This window comes from Calliopsis andreniformis, chromosome 1, assembly GCF_051401765.1.
Source record: "Calliopsis andreniformis isolate RMS-2024a chromosome 1, iyCalAndr_principal, whole genome shotgun sequence".
In the NCBI taxonomy this organism is placed as follows: Eukaryota; Metazoa; Arthropoda; class Insecta; order Hymenoptera; family Andrenidae; genus Calliopsis; species Calliopsis andreniformis.
In genome coordinates, this window is record NC_135062.1 from 1813374 (window position 1) to 1835399 (window position 22026).

The following is a 22026-nucleotide window of genomic DNA, read 5'->3' on the forward strand; positions in this document are numbered from 1 at the left end:
TGCAATTCTATTGGAATTTTGGTGTTACATTACTGTAGTTCGAATTTAAAAGTAACTTGAATTCAAACTGTCGGGCAACAATAATACAAATGGCGTCGAAAGAGGTGACGCATCCCGGTTATTTGGTTATGCATTTTTCAAACAAGGCATGCATTTTTAACAGCTTCCTTGACGTTCACATATTCGACGATTTACTTGAAATTTGCCGTATATAGTACAGTATATCCCATGTTATACATCAATCAACGTGTTTCAAGGCAAAGAAAAGTTGAAAAGACGTCAACTTCGCTTAAAGCTTGAGAGGACATTTCAAGTCAAGTAATATAACACGTTCACATTGATCATATTGCCTCAAATCACTTGCATTCAAACCTCTTGAATTCAAGTAACTTGACCAGGTTTTCACTGTCTCGTTCTTGAAACGTTCAGATTCAATTGTTCAAGTTGCGGACAAGCAACACGAGCCAGACACAATCTTTTCAATTGCCCAAAAAAGCATTTAAAGCAACAGCTGTTTTACATTTATCGCAATAATAATGTAGCTATATAATCTACACTCTAGGTATTAAAATCTAACAATGTCTCCGTAAACTGGCGTAAACTTTCATCCGGTTTGCTTTAAATTTTTGGTAGTGTTTGCTAATACTATTCTATTCGTTTACACGTACAGAATTTGTGATTAAATGATGTATATGTTTATTGCTGTATGGTGGATTTCTGTCTGATGAGTCCCGAGACAACCACCTAGCGCTTGTGCATAAATCCGCTACTGATACAATCCCCAGCAATTCTCAATAGTTTCTAAAGAAGAAACTGAAATTACTGGAATTAACACGACACCTATTCGTACTTTAGGTACTACTATTCTTCGTATCAATGAAATCCTCGCATTTCTCAATGTAGTCAAGGATTTTGCAATAGAAGCAAATGATCTCATTGGAAGTCCATTTCTTTTACAAGAAGAAGTAGAGATTTCGTATTATCGTAAAACATTGGTTACAAAAAATCAACCTATCAGACCTATTTGTTTTTCTAACCTTTCAGAAATGGAAGAGATTTCTAACCTGAAGTATCGCGTTTCAGCAAGAACAAAACAAGAAATAAGCATACAAATAGCTAATCCTAAAGTTAAATAGGATTATCTACTTCGTATTAAAGCACCAGAAAATGTTTATATTGGTGAAGCTGCAGTTTGTAATCACGACGGTACATGTTACGTTTTAGCCACAAATGCTAGAAAAGAAGAAATAGAAATAGAACCTCAAAATATTTACCCTTACGAAATCATAGATAGCTCGAATGAAGATTCAGTAGTGTCACATCAGGAGAAACCAGTTCATGGAAAAGATAGAATTCGTCTTATTTGAAAAAGTTTAAAAAATTATCATCTTAATCCTGAGGAACAAAAACACGTTAGAGAAACTATTGACAAATTTTCCGACCGATTTTACATGCAAGGAGATAAACTTAACAAAGTTCCAGATTTTTACTACTCAGTACATCTGAAGTACGAAATGCTGATTAACATTAGACAGTATCGGTATCCGCCTATACATCAAAAGGAAATTCAGTTCGAGGTCGAAGCTCTTCTTTCACAAGGAATCATCAAACCTTCTACATCACCTTATAATTCACCTCTATGGATTTACCCAAAAAACCAATAAAGGAGTGGCGAATGATCGTTTGATTACCGAGCACTGAATGAAAAAACAGTCAGTGACAAATATCAATTTCCACAAATTACCGAAATTTTAAACAAACTGGGAGGTGCAAAATATTTCTCAGTCTTCGATTTACTAAATATCAATTTTCGATACTAAACATCATACAAATATATAATTTTCCCGGAATAATTCGTTTCAGGGCTCGTTTCCACAGAAAACACGGATAAACTGTGAATGTAATTATTTTGTTTATAAAGCAAAAATTCATAATTCCAAAATATCCGTATCTTGTATTTTAATATATAGTATCTACACATAAATTTGCGAGAAAATCGATTAACATTTTATCTGAAAAATTAACAAAAATATGACATTTTTCAATATATTGTTTAAACAAATAGGTATTTTTAAAAACTATTTATGCAAATGGATTCGTTGCTAAAAAATACGTAATCGCCCAATTTACACTTTTTTTCTATAGCTAACAGTTTTCGAGATAGGAGACCAAATATGTTTTCCACCCCCGACTTTGGGGGCTGTTTTCACCCCTTTAACATCGAATATAGCCGAAATAAAAAATACGTGCCGAATATTTTTGGCTTCTCTACCAACCTACAAAGTTGCATTAAAATCGAAGATTATTACTTCGGGTAGTTCCCTTGTCAGTCAAAGAGAAATAGAAAATAACCCACCGATTGCTTATGCATCCCGCAGTCTAATAAAGCTGAAAAAAATTACTCAGCCACAGAAAAAAATGTTTGGCAATAATATATGCTATAAATTATTTCAGACCTTATGTCTACAGAACGAATTTTACTTTGGTAACAGATCACCGACCATTAGTTTGTTTACATTCTATTAGGGATCCTACTTCTAGGCTCATTTCAAACTTAAACTTTTGAAGTAATAATATCAAGTTGTTCATAAATCTGGAAAACGAACAAAAATGCAGACGCACTGTCGCGCAATCCTACAGCAGTTTGCTTGCCACTTATTCCACGAGAACCGTAGAGATCCCGACTTTAAAGTTCAACTACCGAAAACAGCTCTGATTCAACAGGACACCACATAAAACAGTTGCGGCGAAATAGAAACAGAAGACCTAAATATCAGGACACAAGTAGTTCGGAACAAATAGATGAACCTGCATATGGGAAAGTTAAACACTCACCGAAAATAAATAGAAACTGGACTCTATCCAGCTTATCTCGTGAAGTATTAGAACCAGACAGATGCTCAGACACTATGACTGATCTTTTACCAACAACAAATCCCACACAAATCTCTTTTCCCATTGAAGAAAAAACTTTAGTGGAAAACTGATATCTTTTGAAGAACCGCTTGGAATTAGTAACACAGAAAATACAATTATTTAAAATCCACAGCAGGATTTACTTAACACATCAGGAACATTACTTCAAAATACAAATAGCATTTTACAACCTACCATAATTCGATCATCTGTAAGGATTACAAATAAAACAGATGCAAGGTCACTGCCTGAGTACAAATCAACCTTAGCGGGAGTTTTCGACCGCACAATCAATCTTTACCCATCTTCTATTACTGACATTGACCACGCAGCAACAGATGAAAAGGTTCAGTCAAACAACACGCGCCGAATAGATATTTCTACAAACACTCTTATCACTAAAGAAGAACATTGTGCACATTTTATATCTACCGATTGTAATTTAATAACTTCCGTTGTAAAACTACTAATAGATACTGAATTAATAAATAAATCAAATCTTCTGAAAATACAACCGAAGAAGGAACAAGTAATAACCACGGATAATGGATTGCTTAAAATCTTCAGCAGAGTTATCTGTGATAATTTTTATAATAATATCATAAAGGAAGATATACGTTCTGGATTACGAAATCTCAAATATAATTTGAAATAAAATCAAATCAAATCATTTCGAATATCTGAGATTTTCACAAGCTACCCACCAAAGAACTTTATAAAATTTTAGAAAAAGTTTTTACAGGAACAGCTCAGTAATTACCATGTGTAATTGTACTATCACAACACCTTCCGTAGAAGACAGACAAGATATAATCCATAAATCTCATGACAGCTTAATTGGAGGACACAAAGGAGCAACGAAAACATATAAATGCATCTCGTCAAAATATCAATAGCCAGAAATGCGCAACTATATTTATGACTATGTTCGAAGATGTCAAAGTTGCCAAAAACAGAAACTAGTTCGAACAAAAACTCGCCAACCTACTCAACAGCACATCAATTTATTTTAAGTTCGTCTGTGAAACTGATTTTAGTGATTCCCTGATTTTGTATCAGGTGCGTTCACGAAACTCACACTTCCGCGACTCATTGATCACAGGTTAGTTTCGTACGCAAACACGTCCATCCTCAGAGGCTCCTTGATTTTACATCAGGTTCGTCCTCATCTACAATAATCCCAACGGCTCACTGATCTCGCATCAGTTTCGTCCGTTGTACCAACTAACACTTCAATTACTCTATTCTTTAGAAATATATCTATCTTCACAGCCCTCTCGCGCTGCTCGCGTCCCGTCTCGTAACAACATTGTTTGGAGTTTTGAGTATAAAAAACTTTAATCGTGTATATCGTTGGATACGTAACTCAGTTCTAAAATTCAATGGTATTATCTTAATATAATGTTCATACGATCTTTCGATTAAGTCTAGTCTCATCAAAATCGGTACATCTGTTGCTGAGGTCTCGTGATGCGATCCAGAGAAGTGCCACCTTCAATACTATATTTTCAAGATTTTCTTCTTCTAGGACCGAATTGTCCATACGTCCGCATGTCCGAATATCTATCGCGTAAAGTCGCAGACGAAACCATATATTATGCAAATGGTACCTGACGCGACAGATTTACCCGCACCTGATGCTTGGGTCTTAAAAATAAAAATTTCATCAATATTCAATCCACATTTCTTTAACACCGAGTGTAAACGATCAATAATGTCGTCAATAATTTTCAATTCGGGTAATATTAATTACTCTGTGCGGGTGCCGATAAAGAATAAGAGTCGCTCTCCTTCCTACTTGTGTACAAGCTTAAAGAGAATAATAATATTAAACAAATTATGTATTACTTTCATGGCAATAATAATCACTTTTTCATTGTAAACCAGCCATATACTTTCAGTGTTTTAGCATATGTATTATTTTAACACAAATCAATGCTTGGTCCTTTTACACATAAGGTAAAAGAATGTACTTATTTTGCAGCTGTTTATGAAATTAATAAGTTATTGACGACTGCATACTTTACAACTATTCAATCCCTGTTCTTTTAATGACTAACAATATTGGATCCTTTTCTCATTCAAAAATATATTACAGAACTTCTTGAATCAAATTAAATAATTCCTTATATTATTAATTAAGTTGCTTTAATTCAAAAAGGTGAGTAGCATTTCTCTTTTAGGCTAAAATTAACTCGATTAACAATAATCAAACATTTATTTCACGCCACAAAAAGGTGTAAAAATCCCCCCACCCAAACCTTAAACAAGTAAACAAAAGCACGCCAATATTATTCGCCAATATTTCTTATTTCTGCAGCTATAGTGTGTCCTATTAAAAATATTTTTGACGCTACTTTCGCATGCTACACGAAAATCGTGTTTACCCTATGAAGAATACCTTCATTTTTATGACAAAAGATCAATTTACAAAAATCATTGCTTATGCTACAGTTAGTAGCTTACTTGCTAAAAAATACTTAGTGGGCCATTTTGTAAAGAAATTCAATTGTTATAAACACAGAGTTACTACAGAAGAAGTAGACACTTTTAATATTTTATACAAACCAAACTATTGTAGGTAGAAACAAACAGATATTTTACGTGGTTTTGTGGTCAATGTCTTTAACACATTACTTACCGAACCTATTAATAAGTTTGTAATAGGATTTACCAGTAAATAACATGTTAAGTTTATATTAACCAGTTATAGATAGTCCGTGTGCATCAAGGATGCAAATGTCGATGTGTATGTAATAATTCACTTTGACAGTGGTAATGCACTGGCGGCCCACGGGCCCGCTCATCATCTATAGACCGTAAAAGAGTGACCCGCGGTAGAGAACAAATTCGCGACCCCTAACTATCATTACTGTTACAAGAGGATTGTGTTGTCATTATTATGGCTGGACTTTTTTACAAATGGCCCACTAAGTATTTTTTAGTCAAGTAAGTTTGTATTGTATTGTAGTATATATAAGTAAGTAAGTATCAATTGTAGCGTAAACAATGATTTTTGTAGATTGATTTCTTGTCATAAAAATGAAGGCGTACTTCATAGGGTGAAAATACAATTTTCGTGTACCATGTGCAAGTAACGTCAAAAATATGTTTAATAGGAGATACACTGTAGTGGCAGAAATAAGATTAAAAGTGATGTTTGTTAGGACTACAATATTGACAATATTTTGGTAGAAGATTAAATTTTTGCGCTTGGCGTTTTTCAGTGATTTCAATGGATTTGTTTGTCCTAATACCTTAAATTGTTTTTTTTCAAATGATTGATGCTTTGTGAGAGATTGGATTCTATAGGACAAATTTTTAAAACAATCGCATATACTCGGCATACTTTTGTTTACCTTTTTAAGGTTTTGGAGGGTTAAATATTTCAGTTGCAAACAGTAACCCCTTGTTTAAAAAATAAAGCTCTAAGTTAAATTATCGGTTCTTAGATGCATACGTACCTGTGCATTTAACGATTTAACCAGAACTATTGTGGTGTAGCAATATACGCAACAGTCTGCCACTTTCTTAATCCAACTTCGCTAATATGTATTCTAATTTTTGTTTCATTTTCCTTTAATTTATTAACCAATTCATCAACAATTCATATAATCTCTTAGGCTGTGGTTAGAATGGCATTTTCTAACGAATATGTCCGAACTATTTACCGTACGAGCGAAACAAGTTCAGACATATTCGTCAAAAAACGCAGCGACTATAACCGCAGTATTATGCGATGATAGTGTATAGATATACATAAATTAATTGTGTATAATGATAATATATGTATAAAATACTTTCATTAATATAATGTGTAAAATTTCATTTGTTATTTATAAATTATATGCCTAATTAATAAATTTGTTAATTTGTTAAAAAATGTAAAGAATATATTACTGAAGCTAAAAAATGGCAGACTACAGCATGTTACTATATTGCAATGATTCTAGTTGAGTCACCGCACACATAGATATGTAAACACCTAAAGACCAATAATTTAACTCTCAGCTTCATTTTTTTAAAAAACCAGTAGACATCTACAATTGAAATTGGCATGGAACGTTTTCAATACGGAAGGACTGCCACACTCTAACATTTGACCGAAATCAGAAGTAGTTCTTAGTTTTCTCCTTGTTAATGAAATTATATAAATAATTAATTTGTAAAATTTAAAGCCAATTTCATTAAAAATGAACTAATTTGTATGACACTTGATATCATTTTAAACGGCAGAATATAAGGAATCTATTGGTGTCACATTTCTGAAAATCCGTTGAAGAATGCAAATCTTCACACTTTTCCCTTCTTAATGTCTAAAACTATGCTTGTTTTTCATGGGACCATTGTCCGCAAGAGTAGAAAGTTATAAAAATCAGTCATGAAATTTCCATTTTCTTTTTAAGAGCTCCATACAATATGATCAGGCTCGAGGCTTGCCTCATGAGTCCGATATCACTGAGTCTTGCGAGACATGAGACCCCCCTTTCCTTTGAATTACCAAATTAAATATTACTGCCATGTCACGTGAAATCACGTTACATACTATAGCAAATCCATAATGTGAACCGAGATTTTTCCGTTGTTTTAGATCTATTTTGCTATGATATAAAACAAATATACTATAATATGTAACATGATTTCACGTGATATGATAATAGCGTGTTCGCACCCTTAATGACATATTAATGATATAACCGCAATTCTTTGACAAATTTTGACAGTGACATGAATACAAATTGATATGTCATCGATCGCACTAACGAAATAATCTCGCCGTTGCAGGACAGGTATTGCAACGGCGAAATTGCATCGAGGCGGATACCGAACATGAACACTGATAGATACTAATACCAAAAAAGTCAAACACACGTTTACCTAACTATTACTTGAGTTACATACGTGCGTTTTTAATCTAGAAAGGTGAAAAACGTTTAGCTTAGTGATACAGAGAAAAAGGGGGTCTTATGTCTCCTCAGACTCATTGATACCGACTCATGAAACATGTCTCAAGTCTGATTACATCGTGTATCGAACCCTTTAAAAAATTTTCTCCAGAACCAAAAATGATCAATGGAATATTATTCGTTAGGATGAAATGTAATATGCAATCAAATAGTATTCAAAACTCATAAAAGTTACTGAAATATAACGACATATTTAAGGTAGAACACCTAAAATAGGTCACCTGAATAACTCACTTGCTTTTGATGATAGAAAAAAATGCATCAAACCAAAGTTGTTTGATTTCAGAGGAGGTATAATCTCATGTTAATAATTTTTTTACAGGTGGAGATGTAAAGGAGATATCATGGTCAACTTCATCTTTTTAATGGAATTATAAAGTGTTGCCTTTCAATAACAAATAAATAAACATTCAATTACATTGTACGCTTACCTGTGTCCATAAATGCTTTTATTAGTTTGAGATGTAATATCGGCTAGAGTACGACTTTGTAAAATTCAATTTTCACAAATGTTATACGAAAGCGGAGAAAGTACCGAGATATCAAGAACCGAAGATGACATACAAGAACGTGTAAGAACTTGCGCTATGATATATCTAAATGAAATTCGCCATGCAATGTTATTCATATCATAACGATCTAGATTTAGATCATGTATCGATGTTGAAGATCATCACTTTGAACACTTGCTCTAGTAGTATAACAATGTAATTAAAAATATTTGAACAGTATGTAAACAATTTATTTTCCATTGCAATTGATCTTGAGCAACCTGGAATGACTTTGAATTATAGTCATTGTATTCGTCTTAAAACACTCTATCAAAGAATAAATAAAAAAGCATATTTTTCCATTAAAAAAATAAAGTTGACCTTAATATTGTTTCTACACCTTCACCTATAAAAAAAAACTTCAATATCAAGTTATACCTCCCCCGAAACCAAACAACTTTGGTCTGATGCATTTTTTTGTATCAAAAGCAATCATTCAGGTGTCCTGTTATAGGTGCCCTACCCTGTATAGTGTAAACAATATATGTATATGTATTTCCATACTGTTGGCTGGTTCAGACACGCCCGGTAATTTAGTTGAGTGGCGAGTAGTTACTACTACACGTTTTAATGCACAGGAAAGTGTCCGAATTAATACAATCGAATTTTTGAAATCACTAATGAACTCTACTAAACAAATGTGTCCGGGTAAGTTGTACTTATAGTTACCAGTGATTGGTGAGGGAAGTGTACTGGACCAGAAAAATCTAACGAAATGGATCCACTCGACTAATTTTTAGTGTCTATACACAGTAAGTTACTAAATTACTCGCCACTCGACTAAATTACTGGTCATGTCTGAACCAGCCATAAGGGGTAGTAAGAGAGCTCAAATAGATCACAAACTAAATTTAACGTGTCTCCATTTTACAGTAATAACGCTTTAAAGTTTAAATAAGCTAAACCAAGTCAGGTGATTATATAATTTTAAGGATACAATGGTTGACACCAATAAATCTTAATACATTTTGTTAATTTACTCGCTACAGTTGTAGATACACTGTGAGAATCTTAAGGACCTTCTATAGCTCTCACACTTCCCTTAACCACTACGAAGCTCAAGTCAACCACCTATTTCAATCTCACTGATATATAATGATATTTTTGCATAAAACATTTTGCGTTACACTTAGGCTCCTCTACCCCCTCTTCAAATATTGAAACATGTATTGTTTACAGCCTGCATGATGAATATATAAACATATGCCTACAGAATCATGTGTTTCTCATACCATATCACAGTTCAATTATATTTACAATTAAGAGATCCTGTTTCTACGGTATTTGTCAAAATACGTATTAGATGGAGTGCATTCTATTTTATGCTACTTATAATAAACTTAATTTCATCATTAATCACATTATATATAGTTAATTGTGACAGTAATTATAAAAGTAGTCTAAATCCAAAACCTAAAGAAATTAAATTTGTATCATTTATTTTGTAATGTAAATTGTAAAAAATTATTATAAAAAAATGCAACACCAAGCAACCAATTCGACTTTTTTACATTCGACTTTTTTACATTCCTTACTTATACCATTTTCATAATTAGTGTCATAATTATATTCATATAAACAACATATGTAAATATTAATAGAGAAACTGTGATTTTATACAAACGTGCAATTCAAAATCTTTAAACTTAAATGTAAAAATATGTAACAATAACATATTAAACTTACAGCTCATTTGTTGATCGTGGAGGAGATGCTTGTGGTTCAGGTATCTCTTCATTTTCTACCTCGTAATCTATTTTTACGTCCTCATTTGAAGGAATAGGAGCTACATTTGAAGGTGCTGAAAGTTTATTTGTTGAAGCTGATTTTGTTGGTCGATTTTTAGCAGCTCTTTTAATACGCTCATCTAATAATGATTGATCTTTTTCAGATATCTAAAATGTAATGAACGAATTTACAAAATTGTAATAGTTTCAACAGAATATATTTTTAGGAAACCACTACCTGTCCAATAAGTTTATACACTCGTTCTCCTTGAAGAAAGTATGCTTGAACAATACAATTTAAAGCAGCATTTCGAACAGAATTATCACGATCTGCTATTTGTTTTGCTATTTCCTTCAATGCTACAGATGGTGAGGGCTGACAGACGGACAATCCATAACTTTCAATTAGTGACCCTAATTGATCTAGGCATTCTGGAAGATAAAAAAAAACAATTTAGCCTCCACTAATTATATGTTCTTAATATCCTTTAAAAATTATATTACATATTGTATACCTGTTCTTTGCCTAGCATTTTTGGATTTTAAACCCTCCATTACATATGAAAATAACTTGCTTACTGGATACACCAATGCTATTTGTTTGAATAATGCACGAACTCCATTACGTACTGCATCTTTTGGGTCGCCAATCTAAAAAAATATTTGTATTATATTCAAATAAATGTTAAAAAAATGTAGACTATAAAAAATGTAAGCGGTATATTACTTTAATTATCAGATATGGAATAAAAGACGCTGCTTCATTTTCCAACATATGATACTGATTTTCTATTAATAAATTAAATACCATTCGTAAATACTCTAAACCTTTCAACAATACTGAAGGATTGGTATCAAAAAATCTTAGTGTCAACCACTTAAGAATGAGGTCTAAATTAGACACTAATGCTTTGATATTATCAGGTAGATCCTGGAAATGTCAAAATTATTGAAATCATATTATAAAAATTAATACATTAATTTTTTAAATACGTACCTCTGTTAATGCTTCAATAGCTTTAAGATGGTATCTGAAATCCGAATGAAACATATTTGCCAATAAAGTTTTGTTTACATTTGCAGCTACCATAAGTTCTTTCAAAAGTTCAACGAATTCTTCTCTAGGCGTCGTAAAATTCCATTTCAGAACTTTCAACTTTTGCTCATTAATTACTCTTTGATGTTTAAGATTATTTGTAGCCAACAAAGGACTTGTATCTACATCATCATCTTTCTTACGGGCACTGCCAGGTTTCTGTGTTGACTGATTTTGTTTTGGCTTCACTACCGCTTTTGCAGCTTTTACTGCTCCAGCAGTTTTGACAACTTTCTGATTATTCTCTTCTGGTATTTGCTTTTTCGGCAGAGGTTTAATAGGTAAATTTGGTCGCGATTTATCTAATGCAGCAAGCACTACTGTTCTTGACCCAGGTTTCAATTTTTCTGTGTTTCTAGCCATCATTTCATAAGAAAGATGAATCATAAATCCCAAAACTGCTTCTTGAGCATTCTTCCGCACATCGGAGTTACGGTCTTCTAAATTATTGTACAAGTATGGAAGACATACGAGGAGTTCCTCTTTTGATATTTGTTTTACAGGGATCAGCGGTAATTTTTGAGCTAACCAATTCCAAACCTCAGCTCTAAGTACTGGTGATCCAGACTTCAAAGCATCTCCTATCATTTCCCCATCAAAAAATTCCTTATAGCCACATTGATCTCCCCATGTATTTATACATGAAATTGCTGCTGATCTGATCCAATTTTTACTATCGCCTAAGCATTGTACAAAACCAGGGAAAAGAACTCGAATATGTTGTTTTGCTTGTGGACCCATAGCTATGACCAATGCTTGACATATGCCTAAAGTCGACTGTGCTATCTTGCTATTACTATCAACCAATCGTAAGGCTAATCCTTGCGGTAAATCGCCAATAGAACCTTTTATAAATTTTGCTTCAGATATAATAGTACTCACTTTTTGCAAACCTTCGTTTCGTACCTAATAATAGAAAGAAGTTTTATGTCTACACATTACCACTTTTATAGGTAATATTATATTTACCTTCCAATTTTTATCAGATAATTCATTAAGAAGACTCTCTGTAATTTGATTACTAATATCGACACGCGGGATAAGATTATTAATGTCAAGTTCACTGTTACTGTTAGATTTTTTGTCCATTTCAACATCATCATCGTCATCGGTATTTACTTTATCTTTCCTGCTTTTTACTCCACGAATTGGTATTGGAGGACTTTCACCATTGTGCTATAGTATTATAAATTATTAACGATATTGTTATATCATATATGTAGTAATATGGTTTTATATCTTAAATACATTTACCTTCTCACATTCTTGTTCGATTTGTTGACGTAAAGCAGCTTTTTCATTCTCAAAGAACATAAGCAGTGGTTTACCCATGTATACGTATAATGTACCTAGTAATGTAATAGCTGCTGTACGAACACTAGGATTTGTTGCTGCTACTGCTTTTTTTATGTTTTCCATTAAAGTTTTCACATTGATACTAAAACATATATTTATATTTACACGTGTATGTTTTATAAATATATATTTGCACAATACAAACGTTACTTCACTGATTTATTTAAGGGATAATAAAGATTGATTACTTACACACAACCAAATTCTGTAAGACCTCGACATAACAAAGTTAGTGTCTCTTGTTGAACTTTAGGATTCTTTTGATTAAAAGCAAATGCTACTATTTCATCTGCTACGTATTCAAAACTTGTAGCCTCTGCTATTGCCAAAAGAGTTTCACTTGCAATCGTACTATTCTTTGCATCTCCTAATTTCTCGGTTATATCCAAAAGACAATATTCACAAACAGTACTGCAAGAAAAATATTTAATTAAACATGTATTCATAATTGTTCACTGTATGATAAAACGAAATATAAATTTTACGTTGAGAATGGATAGTTTTCCGCCAAAAATTTCACTGTTTCTAACCGCAACTTGAGAACTTGGAAATTTGTATCTTTTAAACCTGGTTTTCTTCCTAGAGTTCGTACAATAACTTGTGTGCATACCTCTGTTGGATCCATTTGCTTTATGAACTGAAAAAAAAGTTTTACCACTCATATACTAAGTAATTTACACTACAAAGTTACATTTTATTTATACATAACAATTATATAAAATCTTTTAATTACTTCTAAAAGTTGCTCAACAGCAGATAAACGAGTTTTCCAATTACTATCGACGAGACCAGATAGAATATCATTTGATAAGAGTTGTATAGCCATTTCTTCTACCTCCTCAGAACTATAATTTTTCTCTGTTTGAGTTTTTATAGTAGATGATTTCTTTGATGCAGCTATAGTAAGCAAGAAAAATAAACTAACATTTGCTATAATGATAATATATTACTATTGGATTTTAATTTAGTATTGAATTTTAATATACCTAAGTTTGTTAAAGATGAAGCAGATGGCTTTTTAAGCGGTGGTTTCTTCACAGTGCTAGTATTTGGTCTTTTTGGAGCTTTTGATACTACTTCTTTTGTTTTTGCTATTGATTCAATTTTACTTGGAGCTGTACTTGGTCGTTCTGTAGCCATTTTTGTTGCGGCAGGAATTTTAACTTGTATTACAGCTTTTTCAGCGCATTCCCTTATCTAAAAAGAAAAATAATGGAAAAAAGTCACATTTTATACAATTACCGTTATTCCTCTTATAAATACCTTTGTCATTTTTAAGTTGTCAATATCTGTGAGAAATGGCATCATAGATTTTTCCCCTATCAATTTCATTGCTGTACCAAGAGCTTCTGCAGAATTATCCCGAACAGTGGGATCTGAAAAAAATATCTTCAATTTATTTTTCGTAATTTAAAATTAAACAAATAATTATTGTTAAGCACTACATTATGTGTACCTGGTTCGTTTAAAGTTTTCAGTAGTACACCGGTATATGCTTTTAACAATTTTTTATTTAAACTTGGCGGTGGCGTGAGAGAAAAGCATCTTGATAAATAAGCAGCTGTTTCTGCCTTGACAGCAGGATTTTTATTTTCTAAAGCAGCAAGAGTATCTTCTAGTATAAAGTCAATAGATACCTAAATTATATTAAAAATCATTGAATTATTTAATTACATCCCCGTGTTATGAAAACGTGACGGGTTTGTACACTTACGCTGAGAAAAATAGCGTCTGCAGCTTCTCTAAGTGCTTGTACAACATTTTGTTTCTTTTCACGAAATTTTTCCAAAATTGCTGAAAGACAAATTGTTGTGTATGGTTGGAATCGCTTTTTAAGACCTGTTGCTAGACCAGCTAGACATTTTCCAGCCAATGCAACAACTAGCACATTTGTGTCTTTGGATATGATCTGTGTATAGAATATATTTCAGAAATAAATTGAATAACCATAAGAAGTATATAAAAATATAAATACATACCTTTTTCAAAGCTTTTACTACATCTCCATAATCACCATTTTCTAACTTAGGATTTTTTACAAGCGTCTCTAAAGCTTCTAAGGCTTCCTTACGCTCTTGCCATTTCTTAGCTTCAAGTTTTTCGTAAAAATCTTTTGGAAGTTTAGAAAGAATATCAACAGGTTCTAAGAGTTCATATGGATCAATTTCTGGGACAGACTCTCCATCGGCATCGTCTTTACCATCTTAATTACAAAATACATTATATTAGAAATAAAAACAAAAATTATAAATTATCTAAGTAATTTCGCATTTATTTACCTTCACCATTCTCACTTGTAGAGTCTACAATACACATTGTTTTTGGTTTGTGCGACTTCAAGAAACGTGTAGGCACAACTTTCTCTTCTTTCAAACTATTAAACTCTGCTTCCAATTCTGTAATTTGTACTGGTTTTAATGTATTTAGTTGTTGCTTTAAAGGAGCACCTATCCACCTAAGTATTGAAAAAAACATTATATGAAATGAAAAACTATACTAAAAATTTTTAAATATGTAATGTCAAAGGAATACCTATAAATTTCAATGACCATGAATTTGCCTTCTTCTCTTACTGTCTTATCTCTATCCTCAAGAAAACCAGGTATCTTTTTTATCAAAGGTTTAATATTAATTACTTTAGGACCAAATTGTCTACAACACCCAACAAAATGTCCAATAAACAATTATGCAATAAATACTGAATAATTTTCTTTGTATGTATTATTTTTTTTTAGTAGTAATATAGATAATATATAATTACCGTAAAGCCAGTGTTAAAGTAGAAATACAAGCAGCAACAATTTTTGGATTTTTTGCTTCTGTACCCTTTAATAATTCCTCTTGAACAATCTCATGTTTCTCAATTTCTATGTACATCAGTGTTAATTGTACTGCCAATTCTTTTGTTTTAGTTTTAGGCGCAGCAATACATTTAGTAACTATTCCATTCATAACTTCACCAACAGTCCTGTCAATATAAACACAAATAACTCTATCCAAAAATTACACAATAGTAATACTTACTTTCCTGCCACTGCAGCATTTTCGACAAATGCTAATGTTGCCTCTAATCCTTTTTCTTGAGCTGCAGCATTACTGTCTACCACAAACTTTTTGATAAATCCCAGAAACTTGTTCCATTCTGGAGATTTTTCATCGTCAATACATTGGAATGTGTTTACACACTCTTTATAGCCATGCAGCCGTGCTCTCCATAACTATACAATATTAATTGATACAGAAAATTCAAAATGTATAATTTGCCCAAAACTCATAACTTTAAAACTATAAAACTTTCATATTAAAATACATCAATTATGCAAAAGAAAATTATATCATGTAACGCTTCATTTGTAAACAAAATTTATTTTGAAAATATATGAACTACATGTGACTGATATTTCCATTAATCTTTATCTTTCTGAATATTCTAATGGTAACAAAGTATGGTCTACATATCCAACTGTTTCACACATAAAACATCATCTCTTTCCTACTTATATCATAATTTTAAGTCGATTTTATATATTAACATAAAAGTATATTGTAAAATATGTTACCTTATGTACACATCGTTCCTCTAAAGGTAGTTTAATATATTCTGTATCTTGTTCCATATTTTAAAACCTAAAAATATGATTAATAAATATTCAGATTTCTTTAAAATAAATGCTTCACCAAACATTAAAATTCACCAAAAATTAAATTAAATATATTAATTTTTATACTGATATGACATTTTATAACTTAACAAGCATATGATACTTTCTTAATTAAATAAAACAAAGTTATGAAAACACATCATTATAAGTATACTCAAAAAATTTAACGATAACTAAATACATACTCTAATTAATTTCCAAAGCTGAAACTTTTACTATTACAGTTTCCCACTATGTAGAGATGCGAAAACATATTATTTTGAAAACAGAAAGCAAAATCTAAATAATAGACAACATGGGAAACAAAAATGACACGACAGTTTCAATTTCTATAAAACATTAATCAAAATTATAGAAATAATTTTTCAAGTTGAAAAAGTTGAACTTAACACATCATGGAATTATACAAATAATCAGAATTATTACTTGCAAATGAATTTGTTTTATTTCAATATATTTTCATCAACAGTTTATAGTATGTACTAAATATTGAAACAAAAATGAAATGAATTAATAGCATAAATGGAAAATATGTTAATGTTGTTCTATAAAAACAACAAATTTCAGATACTGATATATCGTACAATTTCAAGAATTCATCATGAAAAAGCTGAACCTACCTTAGAAAATGAAGATATACAAGAACAGCTTTTAACGTGAACGTTCTTAGAAGAATTGTCGGCTCAATTCATTAGTATTATTCACGTAGCCAAATTTTAAGGTCAAGAATGACCTTTTAACAGCTATTAAATCGTTTACATTTAATTTTCAAACACGAACCCTTGCTGTAACCGTCAAGTCTGGACGCAAACAAAAAGCAACTGTATCTTTCGAAATTATGAATTTCTGAACCCGGTCAATGTTGCAGTTAATCGGTTCTGTCGATAGATGGTACTAAAAGCGTATTTCTTTTGTCTCTAACCTTTTTAATATTTTTTAAAAAAATCTACAAAACATCTTATTTTTACCTCATTAATTCAATTTAATATAATTACACTAACAAATTATTATACTTTTAACATTATATTTTTATTTCTTACATATCTTTCTATGTGTACACATATTTATTTGTATAATTATTCGTCAAAACTATGCGTTTATTTGTATATGTGTATACGTATATTGTTCGTTTCTTAACTGTTTAAATCAATTTATTCTATTTAGCTTGAAAATTTTAATCCTGAGTAATTCAAATGGTTTTTGAACTATGTATGCATGTATATACATACGTGTAACACGAATCGAGGTTTTTAAAAATTGTACTGTTAATCATGTGAATTGATTTTTTATTCATAAGAAGTCATTTTACCAATGAAAGTAGAACCTAATTTAAAAAAAAAACGATAAAGTTTATAATGAAAAATATATATAGCACTACGTTCTAAGATGTCGAAAAATGTTCTAACAATGCGCTTATATTTTGATTAAAACGTATATTTATAAATACGATCCAATATCCAAATTGTGGAAAGAGATTGATTTTTATTATTTATTCTTAATTGTTTTCTTATTTGCTGTTTTCTCTTGTTTCAGGAAAAAGTAAAAAAGATAATAATACAAAGAACAAATGGATATTTTGTTTTTTCACATTAGTACCATAGAACATAAATTTATGACAATTGATGTTAAAAATTTATAATGCTAATAGTTTAAATGTTCAAAAGCATACATACCTGTATATAATTTCTGGTGTTTTATTTTGCATGGACAGAACAAAACTGCACAAATTTAAAAATCGTATATGGGAATATATATTCATTTTATTTAATATGAAATTATATATGAATATATAATAATATAATAATAATGTAATAAATTGTTTTAAATACTACTATTTTAAAAATCTAATACTTTATAATTCAGCAAATGAACTTAGCTTATAAATAACGTACATTTTATTAAGAATAAAATAAAAGTTGAAATATATAGAACATAATTCTTAACCATACTTGTTGTAAAAGCCAAAATTGGCAGGAAAATATGTTCATACTTTACATTGTATTTAATAAATAAACAAAATCGCAAGATTGATAACAGCTAGTATTTAATAAGACATTTTTTATTGTATCTAATTGGTTATAGCTGACTGAATATCCATACAACCATCATACAACCATCATACAACTATAGATTCTGCATAATATTTTCATTGATTTATCTCATTTAGAAAAATGTGAAAATTGTATTAATAAAAACTAATACATTTCTTAAATGATTCTTTTCTTACTGAATGTTTCAACAAACAATAATTCAGTTGTTCCTATGTGCATATATTTAACAGGGTTGATTCAGGAGGTTGTGGAAGTATGACTTATGTTTTAAGTTGTCTTATTGAAAGTGGTAAAAATAATTCAAACCATCAAATTTCTCTGTACTCTCTTTATAATTTATTCTTAAAATACTTAAATGTGAAAGATCTAGTTAAGAAATTATTTAGAGTGATACACATACAAGAAATAAATCCCAGCATCTTAGAAACTAAATTAGTTATTCTACCATAATGACTTTAAAAGTTAAAGAGGAATTGAAAGTTATATCTATGTTTAAGATCAATTGACTAGTGATAAGAGCATAGCTATAATAGATATTATTTGATCTGTGACTAAATTGAATTGTGAAAGACTTAGAGATATTGCACAGATTTTTTATGCCATACTTCCCATGTAATTAACAGTATTCTATGATAATGACATTCCTTAAGCATTGCCAATACATTTAATAATTTTTAAGTTGTCTGCAGACACTTGCTGTGTTTTAGCATTCCACAACAAATGGATCACTTTTTTCCCTCAATGTCTGAAATTTAATTCAAAATGTCACAGGGTTTAAGTCAGCGTTTTGCAAGTGTTAGATAACAAACATCTTCTTCACCAATGTGGGATTCATAGGATGAACTTTATCTAGGAGATCCAATTTGTTCACCTCTGTTTTTAGTATAAAGTCATTCCTGTCTTTGCAAAATCTAAATTCTAGAGAATGTTCTCTTAGTCACCCTATACATAAGTAGGGGCTACAGTCTTTGTCCCCTACTGAAACTATCAGGATATAATTTCCTTAAAATAAAAAGCAACAAATCTTGACTAGATTTGGTACCGTACATTTGTACCAGATTATAATCAAGTCTTATTTTGTTGTATTAGTCCGAGCGTATATTAAATTACATTCGTTGAAATATATCGTGTATTATTAAATAAAAAACCGGTGTCTATTTCTCATGGGAACTCCAACATAGATTCCAAATTTGTTAAAAAGTATATAGGGATTTAAAATTTACGATTTCTGTTCATTTAGCATCATTTTGTTTTAATTGCGAAGGACTGTTCTCTTTAAATAAATTCTATTTTGATTTACCAATTATTTTAGTGTTGAAAATTATAAACAATTTCTTAGTTTTCGAATACGACCTCAAGGTTGCGGTTTTAAAAATTCGAAGAAAATATGACCGTATTTTTTTTAATGTTTCTATAAAATAAGCTTATCCATAAAATATTGCAAGCCACATTCAGGTCATAGTGGTTTATTAAAGGTAGCAATTGCATGAATATTTGCTCCTTTGAACTAAATAATATTTTTCTCTAACATATTTCTTTATCAGAAAAAATGTACGAGATATTTCAGACCTTCAAGTTAGGTGGAATGCCCTATATGTATATTCAACCTGTTAATTAGGTATGACGAAACATTTCGTTGTAAACGAGTAGGACAAGAGTTAATTCCCCAGTTAACAGGTTAAATACACATATGTGACATAAAAATCACTGCTTTGATGCTTTTTAGTAATAATTAACATTTAATTGAGGTTTACATTATATTCTATTAATATCTTCTTTTATTTTCATATCTTATGTGCATTGTAGACCTATAATAATAAAACGAATTAGACCTTTCAGGCCCGATACAGACAAGCGATATTTTGATGTACGATTTCGTTGCGATTATGCATCTGTCATCGTTGTTTATAATTGAGAAAACAAAGAAAAACATATGATCACAATGAAATTGTACATTAAAATATTGCTCGTGTACATTGGCCCAACAGTACAAGTATATGTACAAGTATATAGGATGTTTCATAAAATGTGGGACCTACTTCAGGAGTTGATTGTATACCTAATAACAATAAAAAAAAAGTCACATAAATACATGTCCTATCTGTCTTCGTTTATGAAATATAATAAATTTTATAAACAGAGCAAACTCTTTGTTCAGCCTCTCCTTCCATAGACCGCAATAGTTCGTAAGCAAGATTTTTAATTGGACCGTTTTTTCTTGATGGAAACTTAACAGCCATAAAGTATGTCGATTTTTTAAGCACACGTTTACACGAAATATTAAAGGAAGTTCCAATTAATATTAGATTTCGTACGTGGTTTATACATGATGAAGTTTCACCGCATTTTAGCCGAGTAGCTAGGCAATTTTTAAATCAACATTTTGCAAATAAATGGATTGATCGTAGAGATCCTATTACATAGTCTGCTTGTTCTCCAGATTTGAATCCATTAAATTTTCATTTGTGGGGACATTTAAAATCTATTGTATACGCAACATCGATTAAAAATTCTAAAATACTACGAAATAGAATAAAACAAGGCTTCTAACAAATTTGAGAAACACCAGGAATGATAGAAAGAGTAATCAGATCGATGACAAGACGAGTGTAGGTTTGTATTCAAACGCAAGGTGGTCATTTTGAGCATCTTCTGAAAAAATAATTAAAACAGAAAATTCATTATATCTCATAAATGAAGACAAATAGGACATGTGTTTATATAGCTTTTTTCATTGTTTTTAGGCATACAATCAGCTCCCGAAGAGAATCTCATTTTATGAAACATCCTGTACACTGAACGCATTTTAAATTAGGTAAGAAAACAAGTTATTCTTTTTGTATAAGTACGATTAATCTTGTATTACATATGCAGTCAGTTACAAAAGTCTTCATACACCCACAAAATTTACTATATTCAATTTAATAAAAAAATTTAAGAACATATACTATGAAAAAATTGTTTATATTTGCATATTAACACATGATAACCATGATCTGTGTCAATATATTTACGTATTTCCAAAGTAAATTAAAAAAATGTAAACCAGTAAATCGCAAAATCTTCATACACCTGAGCGGCTTTATAAAAACATAATGTTTTGTACTGTAAATATAAACTTTCGGCTTCATAATTTCAATTATAGTATAAAATGGCCTGGAACAGCATATAATAAGTACTTTATTATAATATATTACACACTGCGTCGACAAGATAGAAAATTCTTTTAGATATTCACAATTTGATGGTACAACTACGAGAAGAAAGAAAATCGTGAATATTGTTAAAATAAATCATGCAATATCACAATCAATTATAAAAAATTTTAATTTGAGAGGTACAACGTCTAATAAGCCTAGATCTGGTCGTCCAACAAAATTAAACGCTCGTGATGCTCGTACTATGATCCGTAAAGTGCAAAATAATTAAAAAATTAGTGTACCAAAATTGGCGCAACAAATTGTACAGGCAAGAATTGTCATCCAGAAACTGTGAGGAGAATCTTGAGAAAAGCTGGTTTTCACGGAAGAACAGCGAGGAAAAATCCATTTATATCCAGAGTTAATCAACAGAAATGACTTGAATTTGTCAAAGAATATATTAATAAAGACTTTGAATTCTGGAGAAAAGTTGTATTTACAGATGAAAGCAAATATAATATTTTCGGATCTGACGATAAAAGAAAAGTTCGGAGGAAAAA

The 22026-nt window shown here is 30.9% G+C and overlaps 1 protein-coding gene across 2 annotated transcripts in view; it reads right to left on the reverse strand.

Annotated features, from left to right (window-relative positions):
• The window catches only part of Msps (msps cytoskeleton-associated protein 5), a 54834-nt gene extending 37765 nt beyond the window's left edge, over nucleotides 1-17069 (reverse strand). The window contains exons 1-21 of one of the 2 annotated variants that reach the window (XM_076377327.1): nucleotides 16896-17069; nucleotides 16174-16240; nucleotides 15638-15831; nucleotides 15375-15581; nucleotides 15146-15265; nucleotides 14893-15068; nucleotides 14593-14816; nucleotides 14328-14522; nucleotides 14070-14250; nucleotides 13877-13989; nucleotides 13600-13810; nucleotides 13347-13510; nucleotides 13099-13250; nucleotides 12806-13024; nucleotides 12512-12695; nucleotides 12227-12433; nucleotides 11159-12163; nucleotides 10889-11092; nucleotides 10677-10812; nucleotides 10400-10593; nucleotides 10121-10329 (exon numbers count right to left, since the gene is read on the reverse strand). In XM_076377327.1, the coding sequence (XP_076233442.1) occupies nucleotides 10121-10329; nucleotides 10400-10593; nucleotides 10677-10812; nucleotides 10889-11092; nucleotides 11159-12163; nucleotides 12227-12433; nucleotides 12512-12695; nucleotides 12806-13024; nucleotides 13099-13250; nucleotides 13347-13510; nucleotides 13600-13810; nucleotides 13877-13989; nucleotides 14070-14250; nucleotides 14328-14522; nucleotides 14593-14816; nucleotides 14893-15068; nucleotides 15146-15265; nucleotides 15375-15581; nucleotides 15638-15831; nucleotides 16174-16230 (4352 nt within the window). In that variant the 5' untranslated portion in view covers nucleotides 16231-16240; nucleotides 16896-17069. The remainder of the gene's footprint in view (nucleotides 1-10120; nucleotides 10330-10399; nucleotides 10594-10676; nucleotides 10813-10888; nucleotides 11093-11158; nucleotides 12164-12226; nucleotides 12434-12511; nucleotides 12696-12805; nucleotides 13025-13098; nucleotides 13251-13346; nucleotides 13511-13599; nucleotides 13811-13876; nucleotides 13990-14069; nucleotides 14251-14327; nucleotides 14523-14592; nucleotides 14817-14892; nucleotides 15069-15145; nucleotides 15266-15374; nucleotides 15582-15637; nucleotides 15832-16173; nucleotides 16241-16895) is intronic. The other variant, XM_076377337.1, reaches the window with a different exon arrangement.
• Between the last annotated feature and the right edge of the window lie 4957 nt (nucleotides 17070-22026).